The sequence below is a fragment of the Xiphias gladius genome, chromosome 21, assembly GCF_016859285.1.
Source record: "Xiphias gladius isolate SHS-SW01 ecotype Sanya breed wild chromosome 21, ASM1685928v1, whole genome shotgun sequence".
Taxonomy (NCBI): Eukaryota; Metazoa; Chordata; class Actinopteri; order Istiophoriformes; family Xiphiidae; genus Xiphias; species Xiphias gladius.
The window spans coordinates 25051862-25070898 of NC_053420.1; the positions used below are offsets into that span (position 1 = coordinate 25051862).

The 19037-nt window shown below is 41.7% G+C and overlaps 1 protein-coding gene across 3 annotated transcripts in view; it reads right to left on the reverse strand.

Annotated features, from left to right (window-relative positions):
* Nucleotides 1-3900: 3900 nt before the first annotated feature.
* Nucleotides 3901-19037, reverse strand: part of cdh4 (cadherin 4, type 1, R-cadherin (retinal)) — a 197840-nt gene continuing 182703 nt past the window's right edge. For 2 of the 3 annotated variants that reach the window (XM_040116214.1, XM_040116212.1), the window contains 8 exons: nt 18805-18990; nt 18215-18468; nt 13565-13716; nt 9275-9511; nt 8243-8476; nt 7941-8080; nt 6560-6724; nt 3901-6114 (listed from right to left, as the gene is read on the reverse strand). In XM_040116214.1, the coding sequence (XP_039972148.1) occupies nt 5908-6114; nt 6560-6724; nt 7941-8080; nt 8243-8476; nt 9275-9511; nt 13565-13716; nt 18215-18468; nt 18805-18990 (1575 nt within the window). In that variant the 3' untranslated portion in view covers nt 3901-5907. The remainder of the gene's footprint in view (nt 6115-6559; nt 6725-7940; nt 8081-8242; nt 8477-9274; nt 9512-13564; nt 13717-18214; nt 18469-18804; nt 18991-19037) is intronic. The other variant, XM_040116213.1, reaches the window with a different exon arrangement.

The window sequence follows — 19037 nt, forward strand, 5'->3', positions numbered from 1 at the left end:
TCTCTTTAGTTAGGAATCCCCATGAAGCATATGCAAACTCTGCTCTTTAGATGGAATGAGCAATTTGGATACATAAGACACACAAATAAGATCAGAGTCATAAAACTGCGACTAATCAGCTTACATTGGGCACATGGCCAGATAGGCTATCTTTATTCCCTGTCGTGTTACTGTAATATCGTCATTACATTCACAAGACTAATGCTGTTATACACGTGTGGTATTCAATTATTTATTTATACTAATGACTGTGCTGTACATTATTCATGGTAAACGTTGGCCTGTCTTCCTGGAGTGATGCTGACAGAGGCGCACTGAGGGGCAGATCAGAATGGAAGCGTGATTGTACCCCGAAGGACACCAGAGACTGACTTGGCTTCGAAGGATTCATTTCCTACCAGTTGCAGATGTAGCCAGTGTCCTGAGGAGGGCACTTAACCTGTGGCTGAGGTGGAGATTTACATCCAGTTGATTAGAGCAGCAGCTCTGCTCAAGGATGCAGCTCGGATTTACCACCGCACTCTAGCATGTAATTACAAGGAGATATGTCTCTGCAGAGCTGCTCAGCAGCAGCACAGGTTTCATGTACTTGTGTTGAGGTTGTCAACAAATAACACAAGGGCAATCCCATGATGCATCATTCATTGTGATTACATTGGAGGTGTTCCTGAGTATGACAACTGTGTTTGGGAGGTGTGAACGTTCACAGTGTCAGTGTCAAAGCTCATAATTAGAGGGTTCAGTCATCGGTGGTGCAAGAAGAGAGAAATGCATGATGACATGTTAGTTATTAAAAGGGTAGTCCAATGATTTAGAATTGCACAAGTGGTCCAAATCTGAGTGGTCCAAATCTGAGAGGCCCAGATATCCTCACTTTGAGACTCTGATTTCTTAGATCCAGAAATCAACTAGTCCTCCTGTGCTGGATAAGAGTACTTGACCCAGTTTCACAATGCTAGTGGTTGTGTGGGGATTTGAGTAAAAGCAAGTTTATTTAAGAATATGCAACATGAGAGCACAATACAACAAGACCGAGTTCAGCATCTTATTTATGTCACGCTAGCATTTTGCTAATCTTCACTGGCATTATTATGAATGTTATTACTAACACTTGTGCTTTTCCTACCGTGACAAGTCAAAATACCGTATCTGCTGTGAAGAGGCCATTTGTGCCTTAGTGTTCCAAATCAGTTCATCAAATCATGTGTAACTAACTGACATGCGACAAACCTGGGGCATTTGCTTTGTTAGGACTTGATGGGGAGGGCCACTGCACCACTCCAAACTACCGTACAAGCACAATTTTACATTTTGAGTGTAATGTAGAACAATGCGTTCTATATTCCAATTTATTATATGTTCAACATGTAAAAATGTAATCAGTGAGATAACTAGTAACTATAACTACCAAGAAATGTAGTGAAGTAGCAAGTACAATATGTTCCTCTGAAGAGAATAAAGTGAGTATTTTTGCTTAGTGACTCTCCATCTCTGGCAATAATTAAGATTTACCTTAATGATAATACATACAAGGTTTACTTGCTTTTACTGATAAGATACTTTACTACAAAAATCAACAATGATTTGTAGGAAATTCTCTATCCAGACGCTGTTAGTCAGTGCATAGACAGTGTTTTAGCACTGACTGATACGGGCTCTGTGGAGTGTCTCCACTGGACCAGCCATCCAATTCATAAAAAGTTGGTCATTGAACAGTAGATATTATTTCCCCCGCTTGCAGCGGGAACATCAAATTTATTCTGCTGCTTTGAGCTCATTTTAGACGGCGTCCTGAAACAGCAGGAGGTTCAGATTGGTGGCAGCAGAAAGAGCCAGCTTGTCCTGCGTGGTACCTCTGCTGAATGGCAACATCAACACTAAACTGTGAACAGCTGATCGCGCAGCCAGCATCAGAACCAACATCAGCTGGTGTTTTTCAGAGTGGACTTTTCCCAGTGCTGGCCCAAGAGATCCACTAGCTATATGGAGAGGAAATGAAAAGAACCAGGCTTGGACATGTTTGAAGAGGAGAACTTTATTTACAACACACAAGGCCACGGCTGCGAGCCAGCAACAAAACTCTCAGTCCATACGCCATTTATCAAGGGGGCAACATGAGTTTCTTTCTTCTTTCACTCCGCCTATCTGCCACAGGGAAACCCAGTGAACTTCAGTTAAGCCCATCAAAGAAACCTTCCCTGAACTTAATCTCCTTATCTGTCGACTGGCTATGACCACGATGACTTTTTACCAACTTGATAATTATTTCAGAGCAGTGGAGCCCACCTCTGATGGCTCTCTTATTAACATGGATGCGTCCGCAATTCTGCTGGGCCCGTAGAAGAATTCATCATTGTACTACTGTAAAGGTTAACTAAAGTTTATTACTAGATGTTCTCATTACTGGGATACTCATGTGTAGATTAACTGGGGAATCAAAGCACCTCTCATTAACTAGTCCGGTATGCTCCATCAGCTCTGCTCACCTCTACCTGTCTTCTTTACCTCTCCATTATCCACTCCTCTAATTTCTAGCCATAGCAAACAATACAAGATGAAGTATGACCTTGTTTTACTTCCTATTATTCAACCTTTTTTTTCAAAACCATTTTCTAAATGTTATGCGTTGTCCCTGCTGTGCTCGAATCACTTCCTTCGCTTCCTCCCTCTGCTGACCCTCTCTTCCATCCTACTAATCACCTCTCCACGCGGCCTACCTGCATCTTGCATCATCACCTCATTTTTCTCCCTCTCTCTTACTTCCTGCCTCTCTGCTTTCTCTCTGGGTGTCTCATTAAAGGCGCTCTATCTAATGAGATTACGCTGTGGGGATTAATGGTGTGGCTAATTGATAGACACACAGCCGGAGAGGATTAAAACCCTTTAAGTCCCCAGAGGGTTTTTTGGCACTTCAGCTGACTAATTGAAATCACAGGATTGGACACAAATATACTTCCTGACCCCATACACTGCTGTAATGCTCCTTGGTCTGAGATACAATAAAGGGACGAATAGCGGGTGTTTTATTAGAAAATTAAGCCGTATCCAAACAACAGGGTCAAAGATTAACTGCATAAATCCAAAGGGAGTCTGTTCTGCTTCATGACTCTTACTAACACTTAAAAATACATTATTCCACTGTAAAAAGTAAAGAAGGTGCAATGATTCAGTGTGCAAATACAAACCACTCATTTCACGTACGAATAAAGATGGAAAAGCAGTGAATATAAAGCCACTATGTATAGAATTTTTATGTGATTATAGCACATTTGAAATAATAATAATGGCATAAGTGTTTGCAGAACAAGACTAGGTCATAACCTAGTATATTAACCTGCTTGTCTTTTACTGACTGACTGCTAAAGTTACACAATCCAACACACCACCGGAGGCACACCTCTCTATGTGTCTCAGTCAGTTGACTGCACAGCAGCTGACACAGAGGTTAATGAGCTTCTAACTTCCTCTCTGAGTGATCATTTTACAAGTTAATACAGCCAAAATCACAGCACGGCCGTTGTCTTTAACTTATGTGTACGGTGGTTCTGTCAGACGACACTGTGGTTATAAAATCTGAGATTTTAGCCGTGGGAGCAGCAGCTTGGAAATGGCGTGGAAGTGACTTCTGGTTAGCATGTAGCCTTAACGAGCCGCGTTTCAGTCACTACTTCCTACTTGATCCACTGTCTGACAACAGAAACAGAACCACATGTATATGAGAACAGCTTTATTAAAACGCCGTATATGTGAGCACAGAGAGTAGTAAACAGATAAAGGGCTGGAACCGGCTGACACTAGTCAGAATGCAAATACTACGAAGGGATGTCATGATTGCGCTAATTAGCATATTACGTCATCTAGTGACAATTCACGACTTTTCCTGCAGGCTTTAGCTACATTCTAATGAAAGTGGTTGTTTACATGGTTCCACAATAGTTTTCAACTACGAGGTCCAGCCATATACTAGGTTTCAAACTAGTCTTGTTGGTACTACCACTGCGGTGTGCAAATTTCAGAAATGTTTCAATCATTCAAGTCTAAGAAATCTGTAATAAGTAATGATTTTAAAAGGCTCATTGTAATTTACTGCTTTGAGTAACATTATATTTGAAATGACAACTGTTGAACCAACACGGCTATGAACACCTCATCATGATGCAGGTAGGGAATATTCAGAAAAAGATGGCACATTTTCAAAACATGTCTTGTTTATTTTCTAAAGCACACATCCAGTATCTAGATGAATGAGTAAAAGAATTCCAATTCACTGAATAATAGAACAACTATCAGCAGGCATGGCTAATGACCCTTCCACTGTCCCGAGGCCAGGGGCCAACAGGAGGAACACGTCTGTCAGAGACAATACAGAGTGAGAGGGGAAGGCTATGTTTTATATATAAAAGGAGTGTAACAAAGTGTTTTTAGAAATGAAAAATAGAGCAAAACTGAAACAAAAAATGTTTAAGCAGGCATCTTAAAAAAACGGTATTACGCTTCAACAGAAGACGAAGAAACAAAAATGTCCACATTTTAAAAATGAACAGGCCAAAAATCCTCTAAGCCCGTTGAAGAGCTAGAGAAAGAGAGCAGCAATGTTTATGTCATCAATACTTCAAAAATAGGTATCTTACAGTATTTTTATTTTCTCAGTGTCTTTATACAGAGTATATTCATATAGTTTCTGCTGACTAATTTCACATTCTCACCACATAGTAACAAGTGCTTTGAGTAAAACATTTTTGAAAAAAAAAAAATCATGCACCTTTTAGTAGTTTTGATGGCCTATAAAAAACGGGAATGTTCAAGGCGACAAAAAAATCTTTCTCAGATGCCTTTGTTCCTAGTCATTTTGAGTTCCACTTTCTTACACTGTCTGACTAATCAGATCATGCCTACATAAGCTTTACACTGTGGAGAAAGCAACACAAAACCATACAGGGCAGGCAAGCGTCTCAACATAAAGGCTCCTAAACTCATGAGTCCACAGAGGAAAGGCAGGCATTCTCCACTAAATTAGAAAACCCCCACATGTATAAAAATGGTCTCACACAATGTCAGCGTGTTGCTGTAGTTGTGTCGACAGGTGATGCTTGTGAAAGTCAAACTGAGCAGGTCCTTGGAGAAGAGGGTTGTCATCCCCCAAAACAACTCTTATTGGCTTCTTTTAGGCCATAATTCATTGGGTTATGATATCCGATAGTCTGCCCTGGTTGTGTCCTTCCCTCCTGGGACTGGCTGCTGGGGTTGTTCATCTGCACCACTGTGAAGGGGAGAGGAGAGTGACAGGCAGGGGTGGCTTGAGGAGCGCAGGGGGGCGACGCGAGAACGTGCCTCCACTGTACTGCACAAATGGCAACCGATCCTGAGATAGCAGGAGTCTGATACAAAAACACACCACAAAAGGCACTTTATAAAATGACAGTGCTTCTGTTCTAAGGAAATTCAAGTTGACAGAGTGAAAGAGAGAGTCAGAGAGCATCTTCCCAAAAACATTCTCCTCAGTGTGAGACTAAAACAAGAGATGGTTTTGTTTTAACAATCAATCAAAGCATAAATTCACTACCTGTGTCTCTCACGACTGCCTTGATTTGTCCCCAGAGAGCTCCGGGTCCAGCAAGGTGAGAGAACAACAAAAATAAAAAAAATTAAAAATTAAAAACAGAAAACATCACACTACAAACTCGCCACTAAAAAGTATATAGCCAGAATACAGTTGCGTTGCAGCGGAATTCATGTTTACGGGCTTGGTCGCTGTGAGCAAACTAACGCAGCCCATGTAAGGGTCCAGTCCTCACATGTCTACCATGGAGCCTGTGTTATGTTCTTGGCCCCTGCCCATGGTCCATCCATCCAACCCTGCCTCTCCCGACCCCTGCCGCAGCCCCGCCCAGCCCCCCTGCTCCGCTCTCAGTCATCGTCCCCTCCTCCATAGAGGTCGGCCAGCTTCTTGAAGCGAGGACCCCAGTCATTGAGGTAGTCGTAGTCCTGGTCCCCTGAGCTGGTGGAGTTGAGCGAGCTGACAGAGCCAGCGGTTGAACCGCTGCCCTCGTAGTCAAACACCAGCAGGGAGTCGTAGGGAGGAGCTGTGGGATCGTTGTCTGCTGCCCTCAGACCCTATATACACAAAGACAAAATAAAAGATCTTCAACCCCCACTTCAAGTTATACTACTCCCTGTTCTGTGAGGTTACGCTTATACTGTACGGTCAAACTGGATTGAGGGGAGACATTTTGGTTCACCAACAATGGAGCTGATGATTTCTCACATACTAAAAGGTTCAGGGTGCCAGACTGTAAAAGTTGCAATAAACTTTTTCTAATCTGGCACACTCAACCATGCGTGTCTCTCTTTAAATATTTAAACATTATCGGTTCTGGTGATGTAAATAAAAAACCTAATATCTTTCAGGTTTCAAAACTCATAAACCCTTCGTATGACTCAGATCAATGAGGTAACATTAGCAGCGTGTGAGCATCTGCTCGACTTTCCAGAGTATAAACAGAAGCAGTTAAAGAAACAATACGACACCAAAACGTTTTTCCTCCATTCTCCCACTTACATCATTAATAAAGTCTCCTATGTCTCCAGGGTGGGGCAGACTGGGTCTGACAGGGTACTGCGACTCGGTGATCACAGGCCTCTCGTCCACCCTGCGCACCCCCGCCGGCTTATTGATGATGTGGTCCAGAGACTCGGGCTGCTGCAGCTGGCTCAGGTCGTAGTCCTGGATGAAGGCCGTGGACAGAAAGCTGAGAGTCAGTTTGATGATGAGGTTTATCATCATCCTCATCATCTAAATATTAACTGTTTCAAACCAGTTTCTCTAACAGCAGAAGCAGAGACTCACTGTGGCTGGGCTGTGATCGGGCTCACTTTCCACGATAGAATTTTATTTTCTGGTCAGGTCTCATTCGTGTTCCTGTTAAGTCTGCCAGGGCTCAGGACTGACCTGCCGTGAAATCTGTTCTACAGAGCTTTCTCAAGAACGGCTCAAACTCTTTTGTAAGTAAGTGTGCACTGCTGCAGACTTCAGCTGTCTCCCAAATTCACATTGCATACTAGTTCTATACAGTTTAGACTACATACTCAGACTACATCAAAGTATAATGTTTTAGTGGTTAGTAATACATACTAAGAGGAAATGACACAATACTTGCGATGTCAGATGTCCATCAAACTGCCGGTATAAATTCATAAATAAAAAAGTGAAATGTCAGATTGTAAAATTGTTTTCTCAACACCCACAAGTTATTTTGTCCCAGCTCTGAGTAGCTCCTCCATTTCCTTTGAGCGCGCTCAAACATTGACCATATGTAGTATACATGCTGTCTGCTTTGAGTTGACTTTTTTATTTATACATTTCTCTCTTTCCAAGTGTGAACCCAGTTAATCAATCGGCAACTATTTGGATTATTAACTAATCATTTTATTTGTTTTTCAAGTAACAATGCCAAACATTTGCTGGTTCCAGCTTCTTAAATGTGAGGATTTGATGCTTTTTTTAGTCATATATGATAGTAAACTCAATATTTTTGCGGTCAATTAAACGAAGCAGTTGGAATATATCACCTTGATCTCTGGGAAATTATAATGAGTGTTTTTCACTATTTTCTGACATTTCATAGACAAAACTATGAATTGACTGAATCGATTATTTAAGAAAGAGGCTGCTACTGTATGCTAATGTCCTCTTGGAATATGTGTTAGTTTGACTTGTGCCTTTTTTGTTACCTGTCAGTATGTATAGTTGACCCTTATGGGATTTGATAAAGTTATCTAATCTTTTCTATCTATCAATTCCTCACCCTCTGTAAGACAGAAAATACCATCTTTGAAAAAAAACGAAAAAGACATTTCTCATAGATGCCACTGCTGGTTAACAGCTTTTTATGACTTTGACTGATTTTGGATACAGTATATTTATAATCTACAAACGATACCTGGTCTTCTTCTCCTCCTCCCTCCTCATCGTACTTGAGGATGTTATCTCTGACATCGTCCTCGGGGTCGATCAACAGGGGCTTTGCCTGCCGCTCCTTCTCTCGGCGCTTCATCCACACCACAAACAGCAGAACCATGCCTGCAAGAAAAAATAAATATACTATAGTAGACAAAAGTAGACACAGGATTTGGTTTATGAGCAGCACTAAATGTTGTCATTTTCACGATGTATACTACATACAAATACGAACCAACGACCCAATGGTGTTTAGGTTTGACTGTTCCTCTTTGTTGTACTCACTGAGCAGTATGATGATGCAGATGAGTATAGCGATGATGGCCCCGGTGCCGAGGCCGGCGGCTGCTACAGCCCCTGTGGCGCTGCAGTCCCCGTTATCGTCACAGGGACACACTTTGACTCTGATCACAGAGCGGTTGGACAGAGGAGGGTTCCCCGAGTCGGACACGATGATGGGGATCTCGTACACACCCGCCTCCAGGTAAGGAATCCTTAGCCTGAGCTGAGCATAGTCACCTGGTGCGTGGGAGTGAGGCAGTATCGGTGATGGGAAGAGTGGAAAGTGAAGAAACATTAAGAAATGGAGGGGAGTGAGTAGGAGGGAAAAATACATAAGGGAGGAGGAGGAGAAGAAGAGGGGGGAAATAAGATTAGACGGTGTACTACAAAGAAATTTCATCTCGTTTACTGCAGGATATCATGTCATCAGGTGCGTAGATATGAGTGAATGACACACCACATAAAAGCTGCAGGGAAACAAACTGTCAGCAGTCATTCTGACATGTACTCTATGTATGCAAGGAGGCATTAAAGATAGAAAAAAATCATGTGAGGATGTATAATCTTCAGCATCCATCATTCAGTCAGGCTTAGACAAGAGCCTCAGTGGGAAAAGAATCCAGGTATGTTATCAGATTTGTCCTCAAGACAACTGCTGTGATACATCCATCTGGGTGGATTTGATGACAGATCGGTTGCTCGGGGGACAGAGAGATGAATGGATCTCATTTGTCACAAATGCTAGATCGTACGTCAGCACTGGATGGCACCCGTGTCTCTCACTGTGAGCTTTGTGAGACATTTTGTTAAACTTGGACTTCTCGCACCGCTTAAAGCAGTCCCCCGATTGATGTTGCCAGTTATTCTGCACAGGGGTTTGGCATCCCATCTGTCCAGTTTATGGTTTCATTCAGCTGGGGATGCTGAATGTTCATATGTAATTCCTCAATACCTCTTACATTTTGCATCACGCGGGTACATTTCCTGTATCCTATCCTATTGTATTAAAGACAGCAGTGCACAGCATTTAATTACCACTCAGCCTGGAAATAGTCCAGTTGCGACGAACGCTGGCAGGAAAAGAGGGCAGCTCGAAGACAAAGGGCCCCACGTTGGGGTCGGCGTCAGTGTCTGATGCCGTGATGTTGATCCTGGAGTTGGGGCGTGCACGCTCACACACTTGGGCCTCTCGGGGTATCAGCACCGGAGCGTTGTCATTCACGTCGATCAGGTAGATCTGGAGGGTTCCTGTCCCGCTGGCTTGAGGCGAGCCTGAGGGGAGGCGAGAGGATAGAGAGGAGGCAAAGGGATCACGAGGAGGAGATGTCGAGATAGTAACTTTAACAACTGAGAGATGGAGTGAACAGTGGTTAGGCAGAGGAGTAAAGATGAAATGACTGGAGATGGAGCAAGGAGCAGGAAGGGGGAGTTTAGAGACTGTGTGATGAGAAAGGTTGCAAAACAATCCTTTCATTTCAGTGAGTTTTCCAGATGATTCATCAAGCGAGAAAATGAGGCATACAGAGACACAACTGGGAGCAAAATGTTTCGTTTACTGAGTGGCTGACAGTGGATGGACAATACTGTAGACATTTGTAGTGGAGCACCCAAACAAAACAGCCAGAACAAATGAAAGCACACATAAATGTTTCAGTCCTTGTGTTTAGAGCTGGCTGCTTTCTGAAAAGGGCTGACACGAGACTCATATTGGAGGGGACAACGCTCGCGTAAAGATTGCCGTTATCTGCGCTCTGCAAAGCCCGCTGGGAAATGACTCAAACCCTTCACTGCATCCAGCAAAATAAGCTCATCATAACATATTCCTGGTACTTTTATGACTGCCGGACCAAAACAGAACCGAATCAGATTGGGAGACGCATTTGTTATGTGTTATGCACTGTTAACAGCAAAACCTCTACTATGCCTTGATTATAGCACACACAGTAACTGAACTGCACTTATACTGGCTGACAAATGTTGTTTTTATTCAGCTGTTTCTGTTGATGTTGTACAACAGTGCTGGGAATAAGTGCCTCATTGTTTTTGAAGTGCACCAAAGTTGTTTTGATGGTCTGTCTCAAGTCGGTGCAACATGAAAGCAGTGAAAACATTTGTAGTGAGGTTAAACTCTAGTGTGAGGTTAAATTATTTAACTCCTGGTCCCAAAATGATAAAGAATTGAATATATCAATGCATCGGATTGTTTTTGTTGATCAAAGGCCCTGAAAACATACTTTCTCAATCAGCTTGTTACACTGAGCAACCGTTTTAGTTATTTCACATGTGAGACAGTCTCTGCTGTTTTGTTTGTTTTTGTTTCATCTCTGTGATTTAAAATGGACGGAACTCAGTTGGAAAAAGGTGAAGTCATGTCTTTTCCATTCACCAATCACACACAATAATTGAATAAAAATGTGAGAATTGGGGGTTGTTTATTTATGCTGCCAGGCCACTATCAATGAACTCTGATCAAACCATATGAAAACAGTCCCTATGAAACAGATTAGCTGAGTTTTTGACCGCTAAACCCTTATGATAAATAATATAGAGGGATGCTTTCTTCCAAAATTTTAATTAGATTGTTGCTTATTTAGTCATTAATATTGATAATCATCTAGAAATAAAAGATGTTAAGTTTTCAGGGGCTTTAAGCCATCACAATATTGGCAGAAGTTGGCACCATGTGCATTGCGCAAAAGAAATCAGCAAAAGAAAGACTCATAAATGATAATCTCTCTGATTTTAAAGTGTTTGTTTTCTCTGGGATGTGGTTCAAATTACTGACAGAAACTTATGGGTAGAGTCAAAATGATGAAAAGACTCCAGGGTGACTTTAAAGACACAGCACATAATTTGGAGTCAGAGTTTTAATTAATTGGACTTTTTTGCACAGTTATGGAAAAATAAGTGAAATGACTCACATAAAATCAGTGGATGTGAGCAGATAATTATAACAACCACCAATAAATTTACTCAAGTACACACTTGAGATACTTGTACCATACTTGAATATTCTAATACTTATACATTTTAGAGGGAAATATTGCACGATTTACTCCACTACACTTATTTTACCCCACTAGCGACTAGTTACTTTGAAATCAAGATTTTACACACAAAAAAATATCTGCTTCTAATATACGATGCTTTGTTAGATTAAAGTATGCTATAAAGCAATATATATAAAGCTAAAGGTAAAGCAGTAGGTTTAGGTCATATGGTTAAAATCAATATCATGATATTTACTTTATAAGAGCCTTTGTCCAGTAATAATATGTAGCAAATGTATGCATATGAAATGATCCAACTGATGTTCAGTCTAATAAACTGTGACCCATGTTGTTCTAGTTTGATATAAAATTTAGTCAGAATCATTAACTCAATCTCGTAGTGCGATAGCAAAATAAGTTTGTTTTGTCTTCGGATTAAGAAAGTCTTTGCGCTGCTCTGTTGAACAGACTGCAGTGATATATTGTGGCCTTGATATTAAGTTGACAACCTCCTGCACACGGGCTGTCAACAAGCTGAACGAAATTACTGATGCAGTGCAGCAAAGTTTACCCCAGTAGCTCATCAGTGTTGTATTTCAGCGTTTTTCACTCTATCAGAGGGTAACTTGGTGCATCAACTATGTAAAGGTCTATTGCCCTGGGCCACAAGGCCCATCGACCGTCTTGTCGGTTATGATTGGCTGGGTGCTTTGTTGCTTCTTACGCTTCGATTGAGTAAAATAAGTAAAGAGAATTTCAATCAAAGTGGAGTATATCCCCTTGTTGACACCGGGCCCCAGAATCAATAGGCAGTCAACGCTTTGAGCTTAAGTTGGTGTGCTTCAGGGCAACCAATCCCTCATTTGTCACTGGCATAAAAACACCTGGGTCCCTCGTAGTTGCACAGAGAGCAAGCACCTCTATTCGTAGTACTTTAGTTCTTTAGCTGTGTACACTGTTGTGGTTCCTGAGGCTGATACTCAATATCCTCACTGACAGATTTTATTCTTACTTTTTTTCCCCTGCAGGGAGACAGGGCAATGAACGTCGGCGCATATTTATATACAGTGTACTGTATACGGCACAGCATATGAACGAACCATTCCACTTATTCAGAGTTCACCCACACTCAAGGGTATCTGGCAGGAAAATAGCAAACAACTTCAATTCCTGGTCTTCCTTGTGAAAAATCCACAGCTGCTTGTTCTATTTTTTGTTGCTTTGTTACTTTAAAGGAATTTTATAAAAAGTAATATAGCAAGTCTGTCTCCGTTTTGTCAAAATAAGTTTATTGGAGCTAACTCATGTCATCTGTTAGTTGGCATTGGCCCTTGTCAAACACAGAGAGTGACAAGACAGACAGGCATAACACAGTCCTAATGCGTTTCTTTACTGTTGAAGTCACGTGTGAATGAAACAGCTTACAGGGCTGTTTCCTGGAGTACAAAGACAATTACTAAGTCATATGTTCTCTGCAGTAACACTGCGCTGTTATGTCAACAGAAACAAGTGACAGCATGGCATCTTCCCTGAAGGTACAGACCAAATCTATAATATAATACATTATGTTTCATATTGTACTCATAGTTCCAGATGATCAGTGCCTAACTGGTGAGAACTATGCCAGAGAAATGCGTTACTTGATTAGACTGTGGCCCATTGGGACAACTGCTATGTTCATTCCCTGCTTGGGCTACAGTACTTTCACTATGACGATGGACGATGATAAAAAAATAGTAACAAACAGCCTCTTATTCAGTCAGAGAGCGCTGGATATATTATCATCACATTAAAAATGTTGCTGTTCTTTTCATAATGATGGAAAAAACGAACAAGACTAAAAGTATACAAGCCTGCTAGCACCTCTGTGAGGCTGTACTTACATTGCTAATTAACCATAAGAATGCCATTAGTTTTGCAGGTATTTGGTCATAAACCAAAGAACTGAACAAAGGAAAATTTTGACCTGATGATGGCACTGGATGAAAAGTTATTACAGTTCGTCTCGGAAGGGACCAATTTCACGTCAATCCAGCCAATATTTTTTGAGATCTTTCAGTTAAACCGACAGCGGTTACCTTCATGGTGGCGCAAGAGGAAAAGTCAAGGGATTACCAGTCTTTAGGAGACATCCACCGGAGACCATGTAAGTCTGTACCAAATTTCATGGCACAGCAACTATTGGCATCCAATAGTTGCTGAGAAGCTAAAGTCTGGACCAAAGTGGTGGGCCAACAGACATTTCTCTAGAACCACGCTGCTAAAGAGGCTAATCCTCCTGTATGTGCCCTTTTGGTTATCCAATCATCAGACACACACATCCATCCTAACTTACCAGACTTACCATTGTCGAATGCCAGGAATGTTGCCTCATACACGTTGTTTCTGACATACATGGACTCTCGGTCCAGCAGGGCCATGGTGGTGATCTGACCATTGGTCCTGTTGATCTTCAGCCAGTTAGCTGGGTCTGAAAGTTTGGAGTACCTGTACACGCACACATCCGCAGAGAAAAAATGACAGAGAGAAAGACAGAAGATTCATTAAATCCAGAGGAAAATATCCACAAACATATACCAGAAATCAGCTTTTGCAGCTGACTGTTACTTCAATTCCAGCTGCACTGAACTTTTTATTTGTGGATCCCAAGTACCCATTATCTGGTTCAATGTTCATTACCATAATAAACAACACCAGCCAAGCACCTTTGAAATATTACAGTGACATGGAGAGAGGAACATATGTTCGACGGGCTTATCATAGCAGTAGCTCATTAGCATGAAGACCGATGAAAACCTGAACCCATATGCAGAACAGGCCAGGCAACGCTCTTAACAACTTCACTACTCTTTTTACCCACACAGCCTCCATAGCAACCCACATCACCATCACCGGTCGATACATCAATGGAGTGGAAAGTGACAGCTGCAATTAAAGTCTATAAATCCCATTAACAACTGTGATGAGTCTTAACATCTGGCGGATGGGGGAAGTGCTTCTCTCTCACTTCTAGTGAGAAATGGTTAATTGTGGACAAGCGAGAAGTCTCACTGATAGACTGGTAGATGGTCAGCGTGTCACCGTGACGACAGGAGGTGGGGGGGTCAGAGACACAGGTGGACAGAGTGAGAAAGTGAGGGAGATCACAGGCGTGTTTCTGAACTTCCCACTCATCTGAAACACGATGAGTGGGAAAGGGGGCTTAATTAAAGCAGTGCGTTGGAGGCTGACACTAGTTAGCCCAAGCCCAACAGCCATGGAGAAAATTAATTCCACCTCCAGCTAAAGATGAACACTTCTGGACTGTTACACACTTAGCAAACAGACAGAGACAGGGACATGCTGGCGGACAGGGAAGCCCTCTATCATATTTTTTGATAGTTTTTTATTGAGAAAATATAATAAATAGATAAAAATAAAGGATTTCTAGTGAAACAGCTTGCCCTGGAGTTTTACTCAGGATCTGATGTTGCCCTGCAGGTTAGATTCTGGTGTTTGCGTGGCATGTCAGAAACTCTCGTCTCCTTGTGTCAACAAGATGTCACCTCTTGAGTTGTTTATCTGTAGCTGACAGAGCGAAGTTTCTTAATATATTTGTGAGGACTGCCGTAACCATTATAAGCCTAATGCTCTGTTGGGGGTTCTGGAAAAACATGGGGTCCACTTTAACAGAAAAAAACATATCCCACATCAGTGTTTCATCAGCTTTGATACTTCATGACCCTGCCGAGTTTTGTGAGATTTGCTAATTAATATGATTTTTGAACAGATGACAGAAGACCTCTCGGGAAAATGACGCATTAATTCTGTTTGGGGTCTCAGTGACCCCAGCCGTAAAAGATGATTAAATACAATAGATTTACATGTGCTTTATATCGGTCAGTGGTGTTGGCAGGACTTTTCTACATAGCTCTACTCCTCCCATCTCCCAAATAAATCTATTAGGATTTATGTTATTGGAGTTTTATAACAGTTGGTTCATGAAAAGTCTATCAGGGAACCTGACTTCTCTAGGGTATAACCGATCCCAAATTTAAGTAATGACACTATGCAGGATAACACACTGTACATTTCTTTGTGTGTGAATGAATTTGTTCATGCATAGTGCATATAAAATAAAACAGATAAAACTTTTCCTTAACTGGTGAAGTAATAACAATGTTTTATGGTCTCTTCCATATTTTGTGAACTTCATCAATTTGTTTAAATTTGTTTGTGGCAAAGTGCAGGGTTACCGGGGTTTTAATAAGATCAGAAGAAAATAAAAAAACATGTAATGGAAATTAAGTTGGCCTTTAGGATGCAGGGAAGATCTAATGAAAGATACTATTTAGCTGCATTGTTGGAATTACAGAATCCACCTTTTTGGAACTTGAGTCATACTTGAGACTAAAGGATTGTCCACGGAGGAGGCGTGACCATTCTTTTTTAAATCTGTCTCAAGTGAGTCTCCCAACTTCATGGAAGTGTCATACTAAATTTTCTAAAGGAACACTTTGATCCTAAAATCAAGCCCTAACCTAAGACTTTTAGAAATGAGAGCCAACAATGACCTCACATGGCAAAAATGTCATCACTCTTCGGGGCTAATATTTTCTCACACGCACACACACACACGCACACACACACATACACACACACACACACACACACACACACACACACACACACACACACACACACACACACACACACACACACACACATTAATTTGCTCTTGCTGCCTCTTAAATCACATCTAACAGTAAAATGAGCTGGCAAACAGGCTTGGCCTCACATCATCTTGTCTTTCCTTTCCTCCAGAGAGTGAAAAAAGGCAACAAATTCTGAAACGTAAAAAAAACACAAGCTGGCTCCTCTCCCATCGATTGCTCACGCACAAGTCTTTCACTCATCCTCTGCCGGCGCTCGTGTGCATGTTTGCATCAGTTGTGAGTCTACATTTGTGCATTTCTGTGTCTTTTGTGTGTATTTTGTGCGGGCGTTCAAGCGAGGTCACCTAAAGGGAATACAACAGCAGCAGCAGCAGAGATGAGGCTGTCTGAGCATGAGCTGAACGTCTGTTGGCAAGCTGCTTTGGAGAAGACAGCAGCTCTGAGCTCCCATCAATAACAGACACATAGACAGAAGAAAGTGACGGGGTCAGAAGGAGCAAGAGGGAGGGAGGGATGAGAGAAAATAGAGTAAAAGAGGAGTTACTTCTTTCAAAGGGCAGAAGATCTCAGCCCACTTGGTTTGCATGACATGTATTTTCAGGAGAAGAAACCTGAGATGTGGATATTGCTCAGTCCTCTGTACAATATATAAAAGAGTACATCCCCCACTATCTCCCTCGTTATCAATTCAGTAACATTTCCACTGGGTTCCTCAGTGAAAGAGGCCGTCTCACTGACATTAAGAAAAATCAATCTCTCTCGTCGGAGCTGGCGATGGAGCGAAGCGGTGCCGCTGGACCTTAGTGGACATGTGGGAGTTTCTGTCGCACAAGGTCGATGCCTGGATGGCACGATGCCTGCTTTGTGTCATCCCAGTTAGGAAGGAGGAAGGGAGCGATCAATGAGGACGAAGAGAAGAAGAAGACAGGCATCTAAGGAGGGCAGGCAGACAGTGTCCAGCTCATTACAGGATGACCTCTTCACACCAGTCGCCTGGCAACGGGGAGGTAACCGGAGCTCGGGATGTGGGTGGGGGGTCAGTTAAGAATGTCACAGAAGAGGGATAAAGTGTGAAGAAACTGTTCAGCACTTATTAAACATTGGTGACACAGATTCAGAGGGAGATACAAAGGGGGGGTGGACAAAATATTGAAAATACCTCACTATATATGAATTTCTTTTTTAACCCTCAGAATAGCTTCAGTCCTCCCTTGGACAACTGATATATGAGTCTTTGACTGCATATATGTCTAAAAATATTCATTTAAATACATTACAAATACACATTTAATAACAACTCATAGTTTGGAATAAACATGTGAGGAACGCAGTAGGTAGCATGAGCACTGATTGCTGCCATGGCTGCAATTCACCTACAGAAAAAAAACAAACTTTAAGTAAATCCTCATTTCCTTATTAAATGAACTTTTAATTTGTTTGTAAGATTTTTACAGTTTTTTTCTTTATTATTTATACCACTAAATGTAATTATTGTCCTTGAAAGTTGTATGCATTTATAATAGTTATAAAAAGTAGTTATAGTTATAAAAGTTATAATTTATATAAAGGCAGCTGGAGATTGGTTAAGAAAAATGACATGTTAAAATGCGAAACTGTCATAGCACTGTATACTACACTGAAATTGAAAATATCAGTTAGAAGAAAATAATCTGTTATATGTTTTATTCAATATTTTCATATTAGCAATAAATCAAATTACTGCATATGAGAAAAAGCTCAGTTTTAGAAACAAACCAACAGAGAGTAATCATCCGACTCTCTGCTCTATGGAGCGTTTCAGCATCTTTCAGCTCATTGTTTTGGTTTTATGGCCCACAACTTTCATGTTTTGGTTCACTCTCACCACTCTCATCAGCCCTGTTTCCTGACAAGGATATTTTCTGCAAAAATACTCTAAAACCCTCTTGAACGCTATCAAACAGCACCTAAGGGCAGACAGACAAAGTAATGAATTACCTGGTGAACATAATGGAGCATATAGCAGCTAAAAATGCAGATATTTCCCTCAAGAGTTGGTGTAGACCAAAAACTGAGCTAAAGGAGAGTGAATATTGGACTAATATTTGCCAGGTGGCTAGAAATACAACCCGAAATTAATGCTATTGTTGCTCTATATCTGCTGTATGTGCAAAGAAATGAATGTGCAAAGAACAATAACTTTTTGCTGACAAAATAATAATATGTAAAGTTGGTGTTTACAGCTTGTTTCTGCTGCCCACAAGTGGCCAAAAATTCATTATTGCATGTTTGGAGATGTATTTTATAGGATTGTAGTATTTGAAGTTAAGATGGCCGTGTCAAAACTGTACCTGACAATCTGGTGGATGAAGTGATCAGGATCTTGGGCAGCAAACACTGTCAGAGTGGTCCCTGCCGGGACACCCTCCTCAAAGCGGATCATCTTGGGGTTGACAGGGAAGACGGGAGGCTCGTTCACATCTTGAACAGAGATGGTGACTCCCGCTGTGGACTGGAGTGAGGACTGGATGCCGCTGGCCAGGTGGGCCTGGTTGGACACCACCACCGTCAGCATAAAGGCACGGTTCATCTCAAAATCCACCGGCTAGAAAATGAACCAAGGACAAAGGAGCAAGGAGAAAGGGAGAGAGAGAGAGGGTCAGAGAAAACAAATAATGAGAGATGGGAGGAAGATGACTGTAGTTGATTGCAAGATTAGTTCTAACTGTGTTCCAATTTGAAAAATTACATTAATTCAGTGAAAACATTGTGAAACCAAAGTACCCAGTAAACAGCATCTGGCACTTCAGAGCAGGTGGAAACGTGTAAGATGCAGTGTTGAATAATAATGGAAAGCAAGTGTGCAATCTCATATTGAAAGAGTTAATAATGAGACTTTAGGATGAGTGTAGAGAAGCCAAACAAGCAGCTTAATTTCTACCTTTGCCACTGTCAGCATGCCCTCATTGGTGATGGGGTTGGTGCGGATGGTGAAGTGTCCAGAGGGGTCTCCGCTGACGATGCGGTAGACGGCATTCCAGTTGGGGCTGTGGGGCTGATCTCTGTCCACCACCGTCAGGTTAGTCACCACCACATTCACCTTGTTCTCTGGCACCTCCCCAGAAAACTACAGAGTGGCAGGGAGGGGAGGAGATGAATGAGGGAGTAGGGAGG